Here is a 15,550-nt window from a genome sequence, read left to right on the forward strand (position 1 = left end):
AATTAGTGGGAACCACAAATAAGAGCCATATGTGTAATTAAAAATTTTCTACCAACCACATTTAAGAAGTAAAGAGAAACAGGTACAATTTATTTTATAATATATGAATTTGACCCAATATATCCAAAATATCATTTCAACCTGTAATCAATATAAGTCTTAGAAATCTGGTGTGTATTTTATTTACATTTATGGCACATCTCACTTCGGAGTAGCCATATCTCAAGTACTAGGTAGCCACATGTGGCTAATGTGTAAAGTGTTGGAAGGTGCAGTTGGCAGCGTCAGTTTCCTTTTCTGTGAAATGAGGATAAATGACTGGAAGCTCGCGAGAGCGCACACCAAGCACGCGGCACTCCGCCCTGGACCCTGGGGGCGCGCCTTTAAGTTCGGTTTCTTCTGGTCCCTGCTCTCCCCTCCCATCCCTCCTTTAAGTCTCTGCCCCCGCCCCCTCAGGCTCCAGGCGGAAGCAACCCTGTTCCGAATGCAGCGCGCTTTACGGCGGCGCGTCCTTTTACCGCGGTGTGGCCGCCTCGCTTGTCGCGCGCACTTTTGCCCTATTGGTTCTGCGGCCCCGCTCGCCGCACTTTACGGCAGTGTGGCTGGAGCGGCGGCTGACGGGCCCGCGGTCTGGGAGTGAGTGCAGGGAACTGGAGTATTTGCTGGGCCGGGTACCATGGACGTGGGCGAACTTCTGAGCTACCAGGTATGAGGGGCAGGGAGGGCCGAGCGACCGCATTCTCACCTGGGCAGGGGTCGCAGGGGCCAGAGCCTTTTCATCTCACCTCCTCTCGCCTCACTCCCGGGCCCTCTAACTTCTCATGCCACCCAGGGTCTCAGCCCTTCGTTTTCCTTTCCTCTCCGAAGCCCTCCTGGGCCCTTTCGATTCATCCCTTCTCAAGACCTGAACCCTTCACCTCCTCTTCCTCACCCTGGGACCTGGTTCCCTGAAACTCCTCTGAAACCCCGGACTATCCTTTTTTCACAACCGTGTCCTCTCAGCTCTCATGTCCCCCCAGTCATTGAGGTGATGGTGGTGGCGGCGGTGGGAGCGCCCTGATCGCTCTTGGATTTGATGTCCAGCTTCTCCACTGACTGGCTCTGTGGCTTTTGGACAAGTCGTTCACCCCATCTTTGAACGAAGTTTTTGTATCTATATGGTGGAGACACTAATAACTGCCTTAGTAGGGTTGTTTGAGGACTGTACCGTAAACTGAAGTATATGAAAGCTGGTTTTAAAGTGTGGAGAGCTGTGCTTGTGTTTACTGCGATTTGGAGGAGATGTTGGGAATTCTAGCATGGAATGAGTTTCTAGGAATCTTGCTCAGGGTCCCCCTTGGCTAGGATACTTGTGGGGAAACTATTTGGGACCTAGAGAGCAGAAAGGACTTGTCCAAAGTCACTCAGAAACAAGGAGCTGGAATTTGAGCTCAGGCGAACTGACTTCCACCCCAAAGTTTTTCCCCCGCTTTGATTCCATAGGAGGGTCGTTGTGGGGGGCAGTAGAGCTGCACTGCCGAATGTGATAGCCACTAGCCACATAGGCTGTTGATTGCTTGAAATGTGACTAGTCTGAATTGAGAAATACTGGAAGTGTAAAGTCACATTTGGGTTGGAGATTAGTATGGAGAAAGTAACATTTTTATATTGATTACATGATCGTACTGATTATATCAATTACATTGCTTATTGGTCATATTGATTACATGATGATATTTTTGATAATGGGTGAAATCAAATATACTTAATTTTAAAATTTTTATTTTGTTATTTAGAGACAGGATGTTGCTCTGTCGCCCAGGCTGGAGTGCAGTGGCACGATCATTGCTCACAGTAGCCTCAAACTCCTCGGTCTAAGATATCCTCCCAAGTAGCTAGGACTGCAGGTGGGGCATCATATGCTTGGCTGATTTTTAAATTTTTTGTAGAGACAGGGTCTTGCTGTGTTGCCCAGGCTGGTCTCAAACTCCTGGCCTCAAGCAGTCTTCCCACTTGACCTCCCAAAGTGCTAGGATTACAGGTATAAGCCACCACACACCAAACCCAGCCAATAAAATATGTTTAAAACCAATTTTAACTGCTCCTCTTGACATTTTAATATGTTTACTAGAAAATTCAAAATCACATATATAGTTCAGCTTATATTTTTGTTGGACAGCTCTGCAATCAAGAATAGGTGATTAAGAGCCATGAGTCTGGACCCCTAGGTTGCTGGCAATCTCTGTTTTGCTACTAACTGGCTGCTGTAACCTTGAACAAAATACTTAACTTCTCTGTGCGTTGGTTTCCTCATCTGTAAATGGGGGACAATGACAGTAGCTGTCTCACAGGGCTGTTGTGAAGCTGTTGAGAAATGTAAAGTGTTTAGACAATGCTTGCCAAAGAGTAAACATTCAGTAAATATTAGCAGTTATTTTCATACCACTCCCTCAGCCAACATACAAGAAATTGACCCTGAACGCTTAAGACATCATGGGAAAGAACAATTCAGCATGGGGAGCTATATAGCCAAGAGATTTTTCTTTTAAAGACAGTTTAATTGATCGTGAAAGACGGAGGGAAATAGGCAAGTTATTAAATGAGTGATTGTATGCCTGCTTGGAATTTCTAGAGTGGCTAGCCCATTAAAGCTAGAAAAGGTTCATTCATTTGCTCAACAAATATATATTGAACACCTACTGTGTTCAAGGCAGTCTATCCACTGAGTATGTAACACTGGATAAAAGACAAGATTCTTGCCTTTGTGGAGCATCTGATGGGAAGTTACAAGATAATAAGTAAACAAGACATTCAGATTGTGGTGAGTGCTAGGAAGGAAATATAGCAGAGGATGCTATACAATTGCACTGCTGGGTATAGTAGCCACTAGGCATATGTGATTCTTGAACACTTAAAATGTGACTAGTTTTGAATTTAGATCTGCTACATGTGTAAAATACACACTGGATTTCAACGATTTAGTATGAAAATAATGTATAATATCTTTTTTTTTTTGAGTTGGAGTTTCGCTCTTGTTGCCCAGGCTGCAGTGCAATGGCGTGATCTTGGCTCACCACAACCACTGCCTCTCGGGTTCAAACGATTCTCCTGCCTCAGCCTCCTGAGTAGCTGGGATTACAGGCATGCGCCACCACGCCTGGCTGATTTTGTATTTTTAGTAGAGACAGGGTTTCTCCATGTTGGTCAGGCTGGTCTTGACTCCCGACCTCAGGTGATCAGCCAGCCTCGGCCTCCCAAAGTGCTGGGATTATAGGTGTGAGCCACCGCCACTGGCCACATGAAAATAATGTACAGTATCTTAACTTTTATGCTGATTACATGTTGAGTAAATAACACTTAGGATGTATTGGATTAAAGAGAATATATTATTAAAATCGATGTTGCCTTTTTAAAAACTTTTAAAATGTGGCTACTAGAAAATATAAAGTGGGCCAGGTGCGGTGCCTCATGCCTGTAATCCCAGCACTTTGGGAAGCCGAGGCGGGCGGGTCACCTGAGGTCAGGAGTTTGAGACCAGCCAGACCAACATGAAGAAACCCTGTCTGGCTGGCCAGGCGCGGTGGCCTACGCCTGTAATCCCAGCACTTTGGGAGGCCGAGGTGGGCGGATCACGAGGTCAGGAGATCGAGACCATCCTGGCTAACACAGTGAAACCCCGTCTCTACTAAAAATACAAAAAAATTAGCTGGGTGTGGTGGCGGGCACCTGTAGTCCCGGCCGCTGGGGACACTGAGGCAGGAGAATGGCATGAACCTGGGAGGCGGAGCTTGCAGTGAGCTGAGATCGCACCACTGCACTCCAGCCTGGAAGACAGAGCAAGACTCTGTCTCCAAGAAAAAAAAAAAAGAAAGAAAAAAAAAAGAAACCCTGTCTGTACTAAAAGTATTAAAAATTAGCCGGGCGTGGTGGTGGATGCCTGTAATCCCAGCTACTTGGGAGGCTGAGGCGGGAGAATCGCTTGAACCTGGGAGGTGGGGGTTGCAGTGTTGCAGTGAGCTGAGATCGTCCCATTGCACTGCAGCCTGGGCAACAACAGCGAAACTCTGTCTCAAAAAAAAACACAGAAAATGTAAAGTTAGGTGTTTTGTTTGTGGCTTTTGTTGTATTTTTATTGGACAGCACTCCAGTAGAAAATAACCCCTGGGAGTTGGGGACAGGACCTTTTACTTTATGTAATGTGTTTGAGGAAGGACACAGGAAAGGATATTAAAGGACTGAAGGTTGAGAGGGAGCCAGTCATGTGAAGGGAGCAGAATGATTGAGGCAGCGAGAACAGCAAATATGGATATAGGCTATTGGTAGAAGCTGGTGCAGCCTCGTAGGGGACCAGAAGGAGGATTGATGTAGCTGAAACATGGGAAGTGAGCAGGGAAATGGTAAGTGACAAAGTTGAAGATGTAGGCATGTGACAAGACTGTGTAGGCCTTCCTTGTGGGCCATGATAAAGACCTTGACTTTTGAGAGCTACGGTAGGTAGCTTCATTCAACCCATTTGTTCACAGATGAAAAGTGAACCTTGGTCTGATAAAGGGACTCACCTGAGGTTGTGGGCCAAGGTGGTGGCCAGAGTTGAAACTAGAATCCTGGTCTCCTTATTATTATTTTTTAGTGTTTACACATCTTACCACATTTAATCTTAATGACAGCACTGAATATGTTAATGTAGGAACCTTCATTTTAAAGGTGAGGGAATAGGTATAGAGAATAAAAAACGTGTCCAAATTCACACAAGTGAAATGTACCTCAAGGATTCCAATCTAGGTAGCTTTGCTTCTTGAATATCAACACTTGTTTATTGTGTTATTCCACAAGTATTTCACTTTGTCAATCTGACCCCTTTGCCCCTCACCAAGAGCAAATATGCCTAGCGCCTGCAGGTAGATTGGGCTTGCCACAGGCTAATTTTCCTGAACTACAAAACTTTACTTGCCTTCCTTATCCTGGATCTTGGCCTTTACGTTTACATTTTCTGAGGGTTCAACCTAAGAGTTTTAAAATGCAAGTATGTTGGTTGCACAATAAGGAACTACAATAGTGGAACTCATTTAATTCAGGTTGACAACACTGAACTGAACCCGGTAACAGGGCTGAAACCTCCTAAGTCTGCTACTGGAGAGCACTTTCATCTCGCCAGCCTAGGGCGGGCATGCTCATGTCCCGCTGGCCAGCCAGGAGTGTCTCCTTCCCCATCGCAAGTTCCCCACTTTGGCTAATTGACCGGCCAGAGCCATTTGAGAGGTGAGAGGCCCACCTGTTAGGCACCAAAAACCAGCTCTGGGCCTTTGCTTAGCAAAATATCCTCAATTCAAGGCTAAGTTTCAGAACCCAAATTCAGAATTACGGTCTAAGGCTTGGAAAGCAGCACCGGTCCCAAAATCTACCTCAGGACCTTATTCAGGCCCTGGCTTCCTTATACCACCTGGCCTTATCTCAGAATCCTGGTCTCCTTATTTCCAGCTCTGTACATTCCCCTTGTGTTCTGTTCATTCAGTTTCCTTTTTGTAAGATCCATGTCCCTCTTCCTGTTCCTAAAAGATGGTGAAGTCTGGAATCTAGTTCATAATCGGTTGCACCCATCGTCTTGCAGAAAGTCATGAGTTTATGGATGCAAAAGTTCTTTGAGGCCAAGCGTGGTCATTCACCCCTGTAATCCCAGCACTTTGGGAGGCCAAGGCAGGTGTTATCGCTTGAGTCTGGGAGTTCCAGACCAGCCTGGGCAACATGGTGAAAACCTGTCTCTACAAAAAGTATAAAAATTAGCTGGGCGTGGTGGTGTGTGTCTGTGGTCCCAGTTACTTAGGAGGCTGAGGAGGGAGGATTACTTGAGCCTGGGAAGCAGAAGTTATGCTGAGCCGAGATCGCGCCACTGTGCTCTAGCCTGGGTGACAGAGCGAGACCCTGTCTCAAAAATGAAAAACAAACAAACAAAAAAACTCCTTGAAAACAGTAACATTTTGTAGACATGAAAGATGCTTTACTAACCAGCATGATCTATCTAAATCCTCATAACAACCCTATGAGGAAGGTACTATTGTTAATCCCTGTTGTACAGATAAGGAAACTGAGGTACAAAAAAAGCACCTACCTTAAGGCATCTAGCCAGGTAGAGGAAGGCCAGGGTACCTGGGCAGTCTTACTTCATAGCTGGAGCTCCTAACTACTGTGCCGTACTGCCTGCCTGCTGTATGCCAGATGCAGAGCCAAAGTGTTTTCAGACAAGTTATCACATTTAATTCTCAACATGCCCTCTGAGGTCGGCAGCATGCCTGTATTATAGGAAAGGAAACTCAAGCTAGGGCGGTTAAGCTGCCTGCTGAAGGCCAGACAGCCAGTAAGGAGCAGGGCCAGAACTGAAGCCAACTGAACACCCAGAGGTAGTTTTCCATTTTGTTTTGAGATTTGAGAACTTTTTAAAGTTGAGGTATAGTCCACATGTCAAAGAATGCATTCATCTTATGAGCCTTTGGTTATAGTTATCATTTACAAAGTGGACTCAGCACGACCACTGAAGTTTGCTTCTTGGGGACATAAAGGAACAAAATTGTCTGATTTAAACATCCCCATCCCTAGAGTTTGATTCAGTCTCCTGCGGGACTTTAGATTCTGCATTTCTAACCAGATCCCAGGTGATGCTGACACTGTACTTTGTGATCCCCTGGTCTGAAATGATCTACCTTCCTTGAAAAATTTTTCCCCAGCTGAGACATACTCCTCCCCTCTTGTGGGCATTGGTTTGCAGATTTTTGAGCTTAAGTTACACTTTTTCCCTGCCATTCAAGATATTGAGAGCAAATCACTTAATCTTCCTGGGCCTCAGTTTCCTCATATGCCTAATGAGGAGATTAAGTACGCAACTCTCTCTGAGGCCCCTTCTAGCTTTAAAATTCTGTGGTACTAATTATTTAGACCGGGGCTCCAGAGATTTCAAGGGATAAAAACGCTTCATGTGGTAGACTGAGTGGGGCTGAGAATCTGGGAGATTTGGATTTTAATCCCACTTTTATCATTACTTATCTGGGTGACTCAGGACAAGTCACTTTCCCTTTCTATACATCTTTTTTTTTTTTTCCAGTTGCTTGTAAAATGAGGAGACTGGGCGATATAACTTCTGGTTCTTTTCATTTCTAAAATTCAGAGACTAAGATGGATGCTGTATCTAAAATTCAGAGACTCAGCCAGGAAAAATATCATGCAGTGTCAAGAAATGTTTATTAAAAGTATTTAACATTTTTTGGGTGCTTACTACTTTTCATTTTTGAGGCAACTTGGTGGGGAGATTCCAATTTTCTGCTGAGATTGGTTCTTCTACAAGTAATAGAGATAGGCACTCAGCGCCTCAGTATATGCCATATATCCTTGACATATGTTAACTATTCATTTGAGGAGATAGGAGAATTACAATATGGGCAGGAGGTGGTGGAAAAAGTCTTCAAGAGGAAACCAGTTGTGTTCCCAATATGGAAATGTACTTTTCTGATGCCTTCAGGCTTAGACATCTCATCAAGAAGTGTGCCCAGCAGTGCCTTGGCTGAGAAGTTTCTGCTGGCATAGACGTGTGTATGAACTCCAGGGCATTCTCATTAAATCTAATTCCACAGATGTCTGGAAAAAGTTCTTACCTCTGAAGTTTTCCAATAAAGAATTCACATTTAGTGTGGCTTGTGACATGAGAGGTATTCTTTTTGAGGCAAATTGGGTTCAGGGACCCTTGGTTTTGGTGATATTGCAGACACCCACTCCTCTTGTCCTCTATCAGTAATATCTTAGCATATCTCTTGGATTGCAGGAGCTTACAGAAATATCTAAACTTGCTCCTTTCCCCCTCTTAGTCTTTTCTTTTGAAATAAAATTGTGAACAATAATAAAGGGATAGAAATAGTATTAAAGAAAATACTTGAGAAGCGGGAAAACTATTACCCTAATTCAATCAATATTTTTCTGTTCCCAGAGTCCTTACGTATTTTGTGAGGCTGGAACCATCGCATATATACTATTTTGTGTTCTATGTTTTTAATTTAACATTGCCAGGAACATTTTCTGCGTTTCTACATAGCCTTCATGCTATTTTTAATATTTGCTTACTTTTTGCTTGAGTGATAGACCATTTTCCCTAAATTGTTCTTCTATAATTGGATATTTAGGTGGTTTTCTGGTTTTTGTTCTTAGAGATAACATTGTAGTGAAGTGCTTTGTTTATGTAGCATTTTTTCCTTCCCATCTGTCATTAGTAATTACTATGTGCCATCTCCTGTACCAAGTATTGCATGCACTAAAATTATTATGACATGGACCATGGACATTAAAGAAGAATTCATAATGTAAGGAGCAAGACAGACATTTAAAAACTAACTGTATGAATAAAAGTATTATGGGAGCACGATGGAAGGAAGGATTGGGTATGGAAAGGGGATGTATTGATGGGGATGGATTTGGTTTGGTCATTGAAGAAAAGGGAGATGACACTGGAATCCTAGCCTTGATGAATGAGTAGGGATTCTGTGGGTGGTAAAGGACACTGGGGACAGTGATTCTTGATTGGGGTTATTAAGAGCAAAAGCAGGGGAGTGATATGTTCAGAGCATTGGGTAAATGCAACAATGGGTAAAAAGCAGGGAGTGGCCGGAGACGATGGGGGTCATCTCAGCTGCAGATGTGTGGCGCAATACATTGTACTCACGTGGAATGAATCATTGGTTGTTTTACAGTGCTAACAGTATACTGTCTGTGTGTGTTCCAATTTTATTACAATCTTTTTAAAAAAAATAGAATCAGGGTCTCTCTATGTTGTCCAGGCTGGTCTTGAACTCTTGGACTCAAGCTATCCTCCTGCCTCAGTCTCCCAAAGTGTTGGGATTACAAGCGTGAGCCACTGTGGCTAGCCCCAGTTTTATTACAATCTTGATAGAACTAGTTGTCATAATTTATTTTTTCCACTAATCTAGTAGGTATATAAAAGACTAGTTCAAGGTTGCTTTAATAAGCATTATTTTTTTTTTCTTGTGTGAGTTTATCATTTGCATTATTGTGTGTCTCATAAGGTAGTAGTTGTAATTTCATAATTGAGTTTTTCTGTTTTATGGGTTTTTTGCTTGTTTTGTGTATAAGAAACATTACTGAAAATCTGAAAACTGGTGCTCAGATACATCCTTCATTCTGTGAAGGCCTCGTCCCAGTAGCCCTAAGAATATGATTCTAATCATGAAGTCATATTATATAGGCTTTTTTGCATGTCAGTTTAGTACATTTTGAAGTTACTTTTTGTTGGAAGTATGACTATAACAGATAAGGATACAGAGCTATTCTCATTGGTAACATTTCAGACTGTTTTTCTCTTTCATCTCATGAGGGATTTTTTCCCTTAAGGTCACTTCCTCCCTTTGCATTCTTCTCATCATCTCTTTTTTCTGGCGCATTCTTCTCACACTTACAAAACACATTCTATTTATGTGTCTTCTTACACACATTCTTTACTAAACTGTAGACTTAGTATATGTCATCTGTGAAGGCATGCCTTTGTATATGCCCTGGTTGTTTCCCCTTCTGGAAAGCTCTTGCTCTACTATCTTGTTAGCTTGTTGGCTTACATCTCTGTGCTTTCATGTCAGACTTCAAGAAAATTGTGTTCACACCTGATACTTCAGTTGCTTACTCATTTTCCTCTTCTTTATTATCATATCTTGCCACTCTTGCTACAAAACCTACATTCTTTGCTTAACTTTTTATTTTGAATTTTAAACTTAGAAAAAATTATAAAAATAGTGGAGTTTCCATATATTCCTCATCCAGCTTCCCCTAAAGTTAACATCTTATATGACCATTATGTAAAGATCAAAACTAGGGAATTAACATTTGTGTAATACTAGTAACTAAACTGCACACTTAATTCAGATGTCATCAGAGATGTCTGGTCATTTTTCTGTTCCAGGTTTCTATCCAGGATCCCACATAATGTTTGTCATATTTCCTTAGTCTTCCTTTGTCTTTGATGTTGAAGAGTACTGGACAGCTATTTTGTAGAATGTTCAGAACCTACATTCTTGAAGTTGTCAGTGCTGTCTTTTGCCAAAGATTTTCTTGGGCCTCATTATTCTGGAATCTTCACTAGACTTTGACTCTGTAACCCTCTTCTTCATCATTTTAGAAGAACTCATTGATTCTTCTCCTTTCAGCATCTTTTTGCAGACAGCTCTTAGTTCACCATCCCTGATTAACGTTTTGTGTGTGTACTGAACATTCTGGCCAGATGTTCAGATATCACATAATTCTCTGCTTCCTCGCCTGCCTATCCCCATGGCCAGCTTTGCATTTTAGTCAGGGGTGTTGACGTTCAGCAGACTTGAAAGGAGCCTTGGAGCTGTTTCTCAGAGATGAAAGGGCTCAAAGATGAAGGACAAGCTTCTTTACTTTTTTTTTTTTCCCCCGAGACGGAGTTTCGCTTTTGTTGCCCAGTGCAGTGGCACCATCTTGGCTTGCTGCAACCTCTGTCTCCTGGGTTCAGGCGATTCTCCTACCTCAGCCTCCCAAGTAGCTGGGATTACAGGCATATGCCACCATGCCTGGCTAATTTTGTATTTTTAGTAGAGACAGGGTTTCTCCATGTTGGTCAGGTTGGTCTCGAACTCCTGACCTCAGGCGATCCACCGGCCTCAGCCTCCCAAAGTGCTGGGAATACAGGTGTGAGCCACCGCGCCCGGCCGTGGTTCTTTTCCTCATGGGTTGTACAGTCTCATGAACACAGAGCCTGCCTCTCTCTCAGAGTAAAGAAGGTGTTAAGATATGAAAATGATTAACTCACAGTTTTTGCTCTCTTGGAGCTTGCAGTCTAATGGGGGTGAAGTACAGAGTGTCAGTGCTGTCAGTACTATTATGGAGCCATGAACAAGATGTGGTGGCACAAAGGCACAAGCAGCTCTGCCGCTGGGAAGTTGGGAAAGGCTTTATGGAGGGAACCCTGCGTCTTGAGGAGTCTTCCCTCCATCCCTTCCTTTCTGTTCCAACCACCACCACCTTAGTTTAGACTCTTAAGACTTTGTTGACAGGGTGTAGTGGTTCACACCTGTAATCCCAGCATTTGGGAGACTGACGTGGGAGGATCTCTTGAGCTCAGGAGTTTGAGACCAGCCTGGGCAACACAGTGAGACCTCATCTCAAAAAAAAAAAAAAAAAAAAAAATTAGCTGGGCTTGGAGGTACGCACTTATAATCTCAGCTTCTGGGGATGCTGAAGTGGGAGGATTGCTTGAGACCAGGAGATTGATGTTGCAATGAGCAGTGATCACACCACTGCACTCCAGCCTGGGTGACAGAGCTAGATTCTGTCTTAAAACAAACAAAAAAAAAGGAATGCTTTTTCAAATAAGTAGCCTCCTGGGTGGTCTTACTTTTACCATTGTGAATCTCATATTGGCAAGGCAAATTCCAACAGAGGCCAACAGAGAACACTGTTCTTCAGTCATAGACTTCAGTCCTACCTAGTTCAGCTTCCTTGGAGACAGGTCTTCTTACTAAGCTGCCTCGCTAATTTTGAAGGTGAATTTGATGAAGACAGCCATGCCTTTCTGCAATCTCTCAGTAGTTGTCATTGTTTAAACTGAGGGATTGAATTTGTAAAGTTTAACCCAGTAGAGAAGTTTTCCTATATAAAAACGACTTCACTGGAGAATGTGGATGGTTTACAATAGTTTGTCAGCACTGTTGGAGAAAATACCTCAAAGCCTGTTAGGCATCCCTTAATGTTTAGCGTAGTGTGTGAACATGAGCTCTGGGTCAGATGGCCTGCATTGGAATCCCAGCTCTGTTACTTGCTAGCTATGTGACCTTGGGTCCGTTAATTAACCTCTTTAAGCCTCAGGTCTTCATCTTTAAAATAGAGATTGTATAATAGTGTCTATCTCTGCCCAACCATCTTTAAAAAAATTTCTGCTTTCCCATCTTTCTTAAAAAAAGGATTAAATGAGACAATTTGGATAGTGTTAAGTAGTACAGTGCCTGACACATAGTGAGTGCCCAGTAAGTGTTAGCCATTAATTTTCATTATTTATCTCATTACTAACAACACACATGCTACAGCAACATGGTGAAAAAAATTTTTTTAAATTTACTTCTATAAAGCTGCCTCAATATTCCCAAGGTCATTGGTCCCTTGGAGATTAAGGTTCAGGATCCTATACAAAGAAGTGAGAACAGTTTGTTACCCACACATGCCACAGTATAGAAATGTTCACAGTAGGTTAAAATACAACCTTATTCCACCACAGTTAGCAGCCATTGATATCAAGAATTATGTCATCACCACAGTAATTATTTTCCCCTGGTCTCTTTAAATATTACTAAGATATCTCAGTTTTCCTATTTTCTAGCTCCAAGAATCTCATTTACAAATTACTCCTTCCTTTGTCTTTTCTTCCCCTTAGTGTCCTAAAGGAAGTGGTTGGGTTTGGTCTGAGTCTTGTGTAGCTATAGAGAAATTGGAATTAGGAGAAGATGTAGTAGGAATTCTGATACTGCTTTTACCTTCTCCAAGGTCAGCCATTTAACTCTTTAGTATTTCAGCTGAATATTGGCATCCCTTGGAGATATTGAGGGTTTGGTTCCAGACCACTCCAGTAAAGCAAGTCATTTGATTTCCCAGTGCATATTAAAGTTCTATTTACACTATACTGAAGCCTAATAAGTGTGCAATAGTATTATGTCTAAACAATGTGCATACTTTAATTAAAAACGCTTTGTTGTTAAAAACTGCTAACCACCATCTGAGCCTTCAGCAAGTTGTCATCTTTTTGCTGGTGGATGGAGCGTCTTGCCTCCTTTTGCTGGCTGCTGACTGATTAGGGTGGTGTTTGCTGAAGGTTGGGGTAGCTGTGGCAATTTCTTAAGACAACAATGAAGTCTGCTCCATCTGTTGACTCTTCCTTTCATGAAAGATTTCTCTGTAGCAAGCTGTGCTGTTTCATAGCATTTTACCCACAGTAGAACTTTTTTCAGAATTAGGGTCAGTTCTCTTAAACTGTGTGCTGCTTTGTCATCTAAGTTCATGTAATATTGCTTTATCATCTAAATTCATGTAATATTCTAAATCCTTTGTTGTCATTTCAACAATGTCCACAGCATCTTCACTAGGAGTAGAGTTTATCTCTAGAAGCCAATTTCTTTGCTCATCCTTAAGAAACAACTCCTTATCCATTCAAGTCTGATCATGAGATTGCAGCAATTCAGTCACATCTTCAGGTTGTGCTTTGAATTCTAGTTATCTTGCTGTTTCCACCACATCTGCAGTTACTTCTTCCACTGAAATCTTGAACTCCTCAAAGACATCCGGGAGGACTGGAATCAACTTCTTCTAAACTCCTATTAATGTTAATATATTGTCCTCCTCCCATGAATCATGAATGTTCTTGATGGCATCCAGAATGATGAATCTTTTACAGAAAGTTTTCAATTTATTTTGCCCAGATCCGTCAGAAGAATCACTATCCATGGCAGCTATAAACTTATGAATGCGTTTCTTAAATATTTAATAAAAAGACTTGAAAGTTGAAATTGCTCTTTGATCCATGGGCTGCAGAATGGATGCTGTGTTTGCAGGCATATAATAACATTCATCTCTTTGTACATCTCCATCAGAGCTCTTGGGTGACCAGATGCATTGGCAGTGAGCAGTAATATTTTTGAAGAATTTTTTTTTTTTTTTTTCCTGAGCAGTAGGTCTTAACAGTGGGCTTAAAATATTCAGTAAACAATGCTGTAAACAGATATGCTGTCATCCAGGCTTTGTTATTCCATTTCTAGAATGCAGGCAGGGTAGATTTAGCATAATTCCCAAGGGCCCTAGGATTTCAAAATGGAAAATGAGCATTGGTTTCAATTTAAAAGTCACCAGCTGCATTAGCCTCTAACAAGAGCATCAGCCTGTCCTTAAGCTTCGAGGCCAGGCATTGACTTCTCTCTAGCTGTGAAAATCCTAGGTGGCCTCTTCTTCCGACAGAAGGCTGTTTTGTCTACGTTGAAAATCTGTTGTTTAGTGTAGCCACCTTCATCAATGATCTTAGCTAATTCTTCTGATTAACTTGCTGCAGCTTCTACATCAGCACTTCTGGGTTCACCTTGCACTTTTGTGTTATGGAAGTGGCTTCTTTCCTTAAGCCTCATGAATAAGACTCTGCTAACTTCAAACTTCATGTGCAGCCTCCTCATCTCTCTTAGCCTTCATAGAATTGAGGAGAGTTAGGGCCTTGCTCTGGATTAGGTTTGGCTCAAGAGAATGTTGTGACTGGTTTGATCTTCTATCTAGAGCACTAAGACTTTCTCCATATAAGCAGTAAGGCTCTTTAGCTCTTTCACTATTGATATGTTTACTGGAGTAGCACTTTTAATATCCTTCAAGAGCTTTTCCTTTGCATTCACACTTTTCTGTCTGGTATAAGAGGCCTCGCTTTTGGGCCGTTGCCACTTTCAACATCCTTTCCTCACTAAAGCTTAATCATGTATAGCTTTTGATTTAAAGTGAGAGATGTGAGACTCTTTCTTTCACTTGAACACTTGGGGCCATTGTAGGGTTATTAATTACTTAATTTCAGTATTGTTGTGTCTCAGAGAATAGGGAGACCTGAGGAGAGAGAGAGAGAAAGGGGAAAGGCTGGTTGAGGCAGTCAGAATGCACACATTTATTGATTAAGTTTGCTGTCTCACATGGGCGTGGTTTGTGGTGCCCGAAAACAAAGTAGTAATATCAAAGATCACCCATCAAAGATTATCATAACAAATATAATAATAATGAAAGAGTTGGAAACACTGCAATAATCATCAAAGTGTGACACAGACATGAAGTGAACACACGATTTTGGAAAAAAGGCAGCAATAGACTTTCCTTTTCTTTTTTTTGGAGACAGAGTCTTGCTTTATTGCCCAGACTGGAGTGCAGCAGCGGGATCATGGCTCACTGCAGCCTTGACCTCCTGGGCTCGAGCAATCCCAGAGTAGCTAGGACTACAGGTGTGTGCCACCACGCCCAGCTAATTTTTGTAGTTTTTGTAGAGATGGGGTTTTGGCATGTTGCCCAGTCTGGTCTCAAACTCTTGGGCTCAAGTGATCTGCCTGCCTCAGCCTCCAAAGTGTTGGGATTACGGGTGTGAACCCCTGTGCCCAGCTGATAGACTTTCTTGATGCTGGGTTTCTGCAACTCTTCAATTTGTAAAAAACACAGTATCTGCAAAGGGGAAAAAAATGAGGTATGCCTGTAGTTCAGAACTAGTTTCTTTTCCATAGAATTCTAGCAGTGACTGATCTGAAAATGCTTTAGCCTAAACTTTAGAACTCCAGTTCCATCGTGGGTTGGTAAATGGAAATTAGCTTTTCTTCATCCTGGGGTTCAGTGAAGGATCTAGTGAGACTACTGCAGTGCCTTTCTATCTTTTAACTCATTTTGGATTATCAGCTGCTTGTAAGCAGATTATGTGCACTGGCTCTTTGGACTTCCTTTCCACTAGCTACCCAGCAATATCTAGAGTCGCTGAACTAAGAAGGAGTTGAAACTGGCCGGGTGCAGTGGCTCA

The 15,550-nt window shown here is 42.3% G+C and overlaps 1 protein-coding gene across 1 annotated transcript in view; it reads left to right on the plus strand.

The window, feature by feature from the left end:
- Window positions 1–583: 583 nt before the first annotated feature.
- Window positions 584–15,550, plus strand: part of CTNNBL1 (catenin beta like 1) — a 177,614-nt gene continuing 162,647 nt past the window's right edge. Inside the window, exon 1 of the mRNA XM_023227877.2 lies at window positions 584–706. Coding sequence (XP_023083645.1) covers window positions 677–706 — 30 coding nt within the window. The 5' untranslated portion in view covers window positions 584–676. The remainder of the gene's footprint in view (window positions 707–15,550) is intronic.

The sequence above is a fragment of the Piliocolobus tephrosceles genome, chromosome 20 (genome assembly GCF_002776525.5).
Source record: "Piliocolobus tephrosceles isolate RC106 chromosome 20, ASM277652v3, whole genome shotgun sequence".
Classification (NCBI taxonomy): domain Eukaryota; kingdom Metazoa; phylum Chordata; class Mammalia; order Primates; family Cercopithecidae; genus Piliocolobus; species Piliocolobus tephrosceles.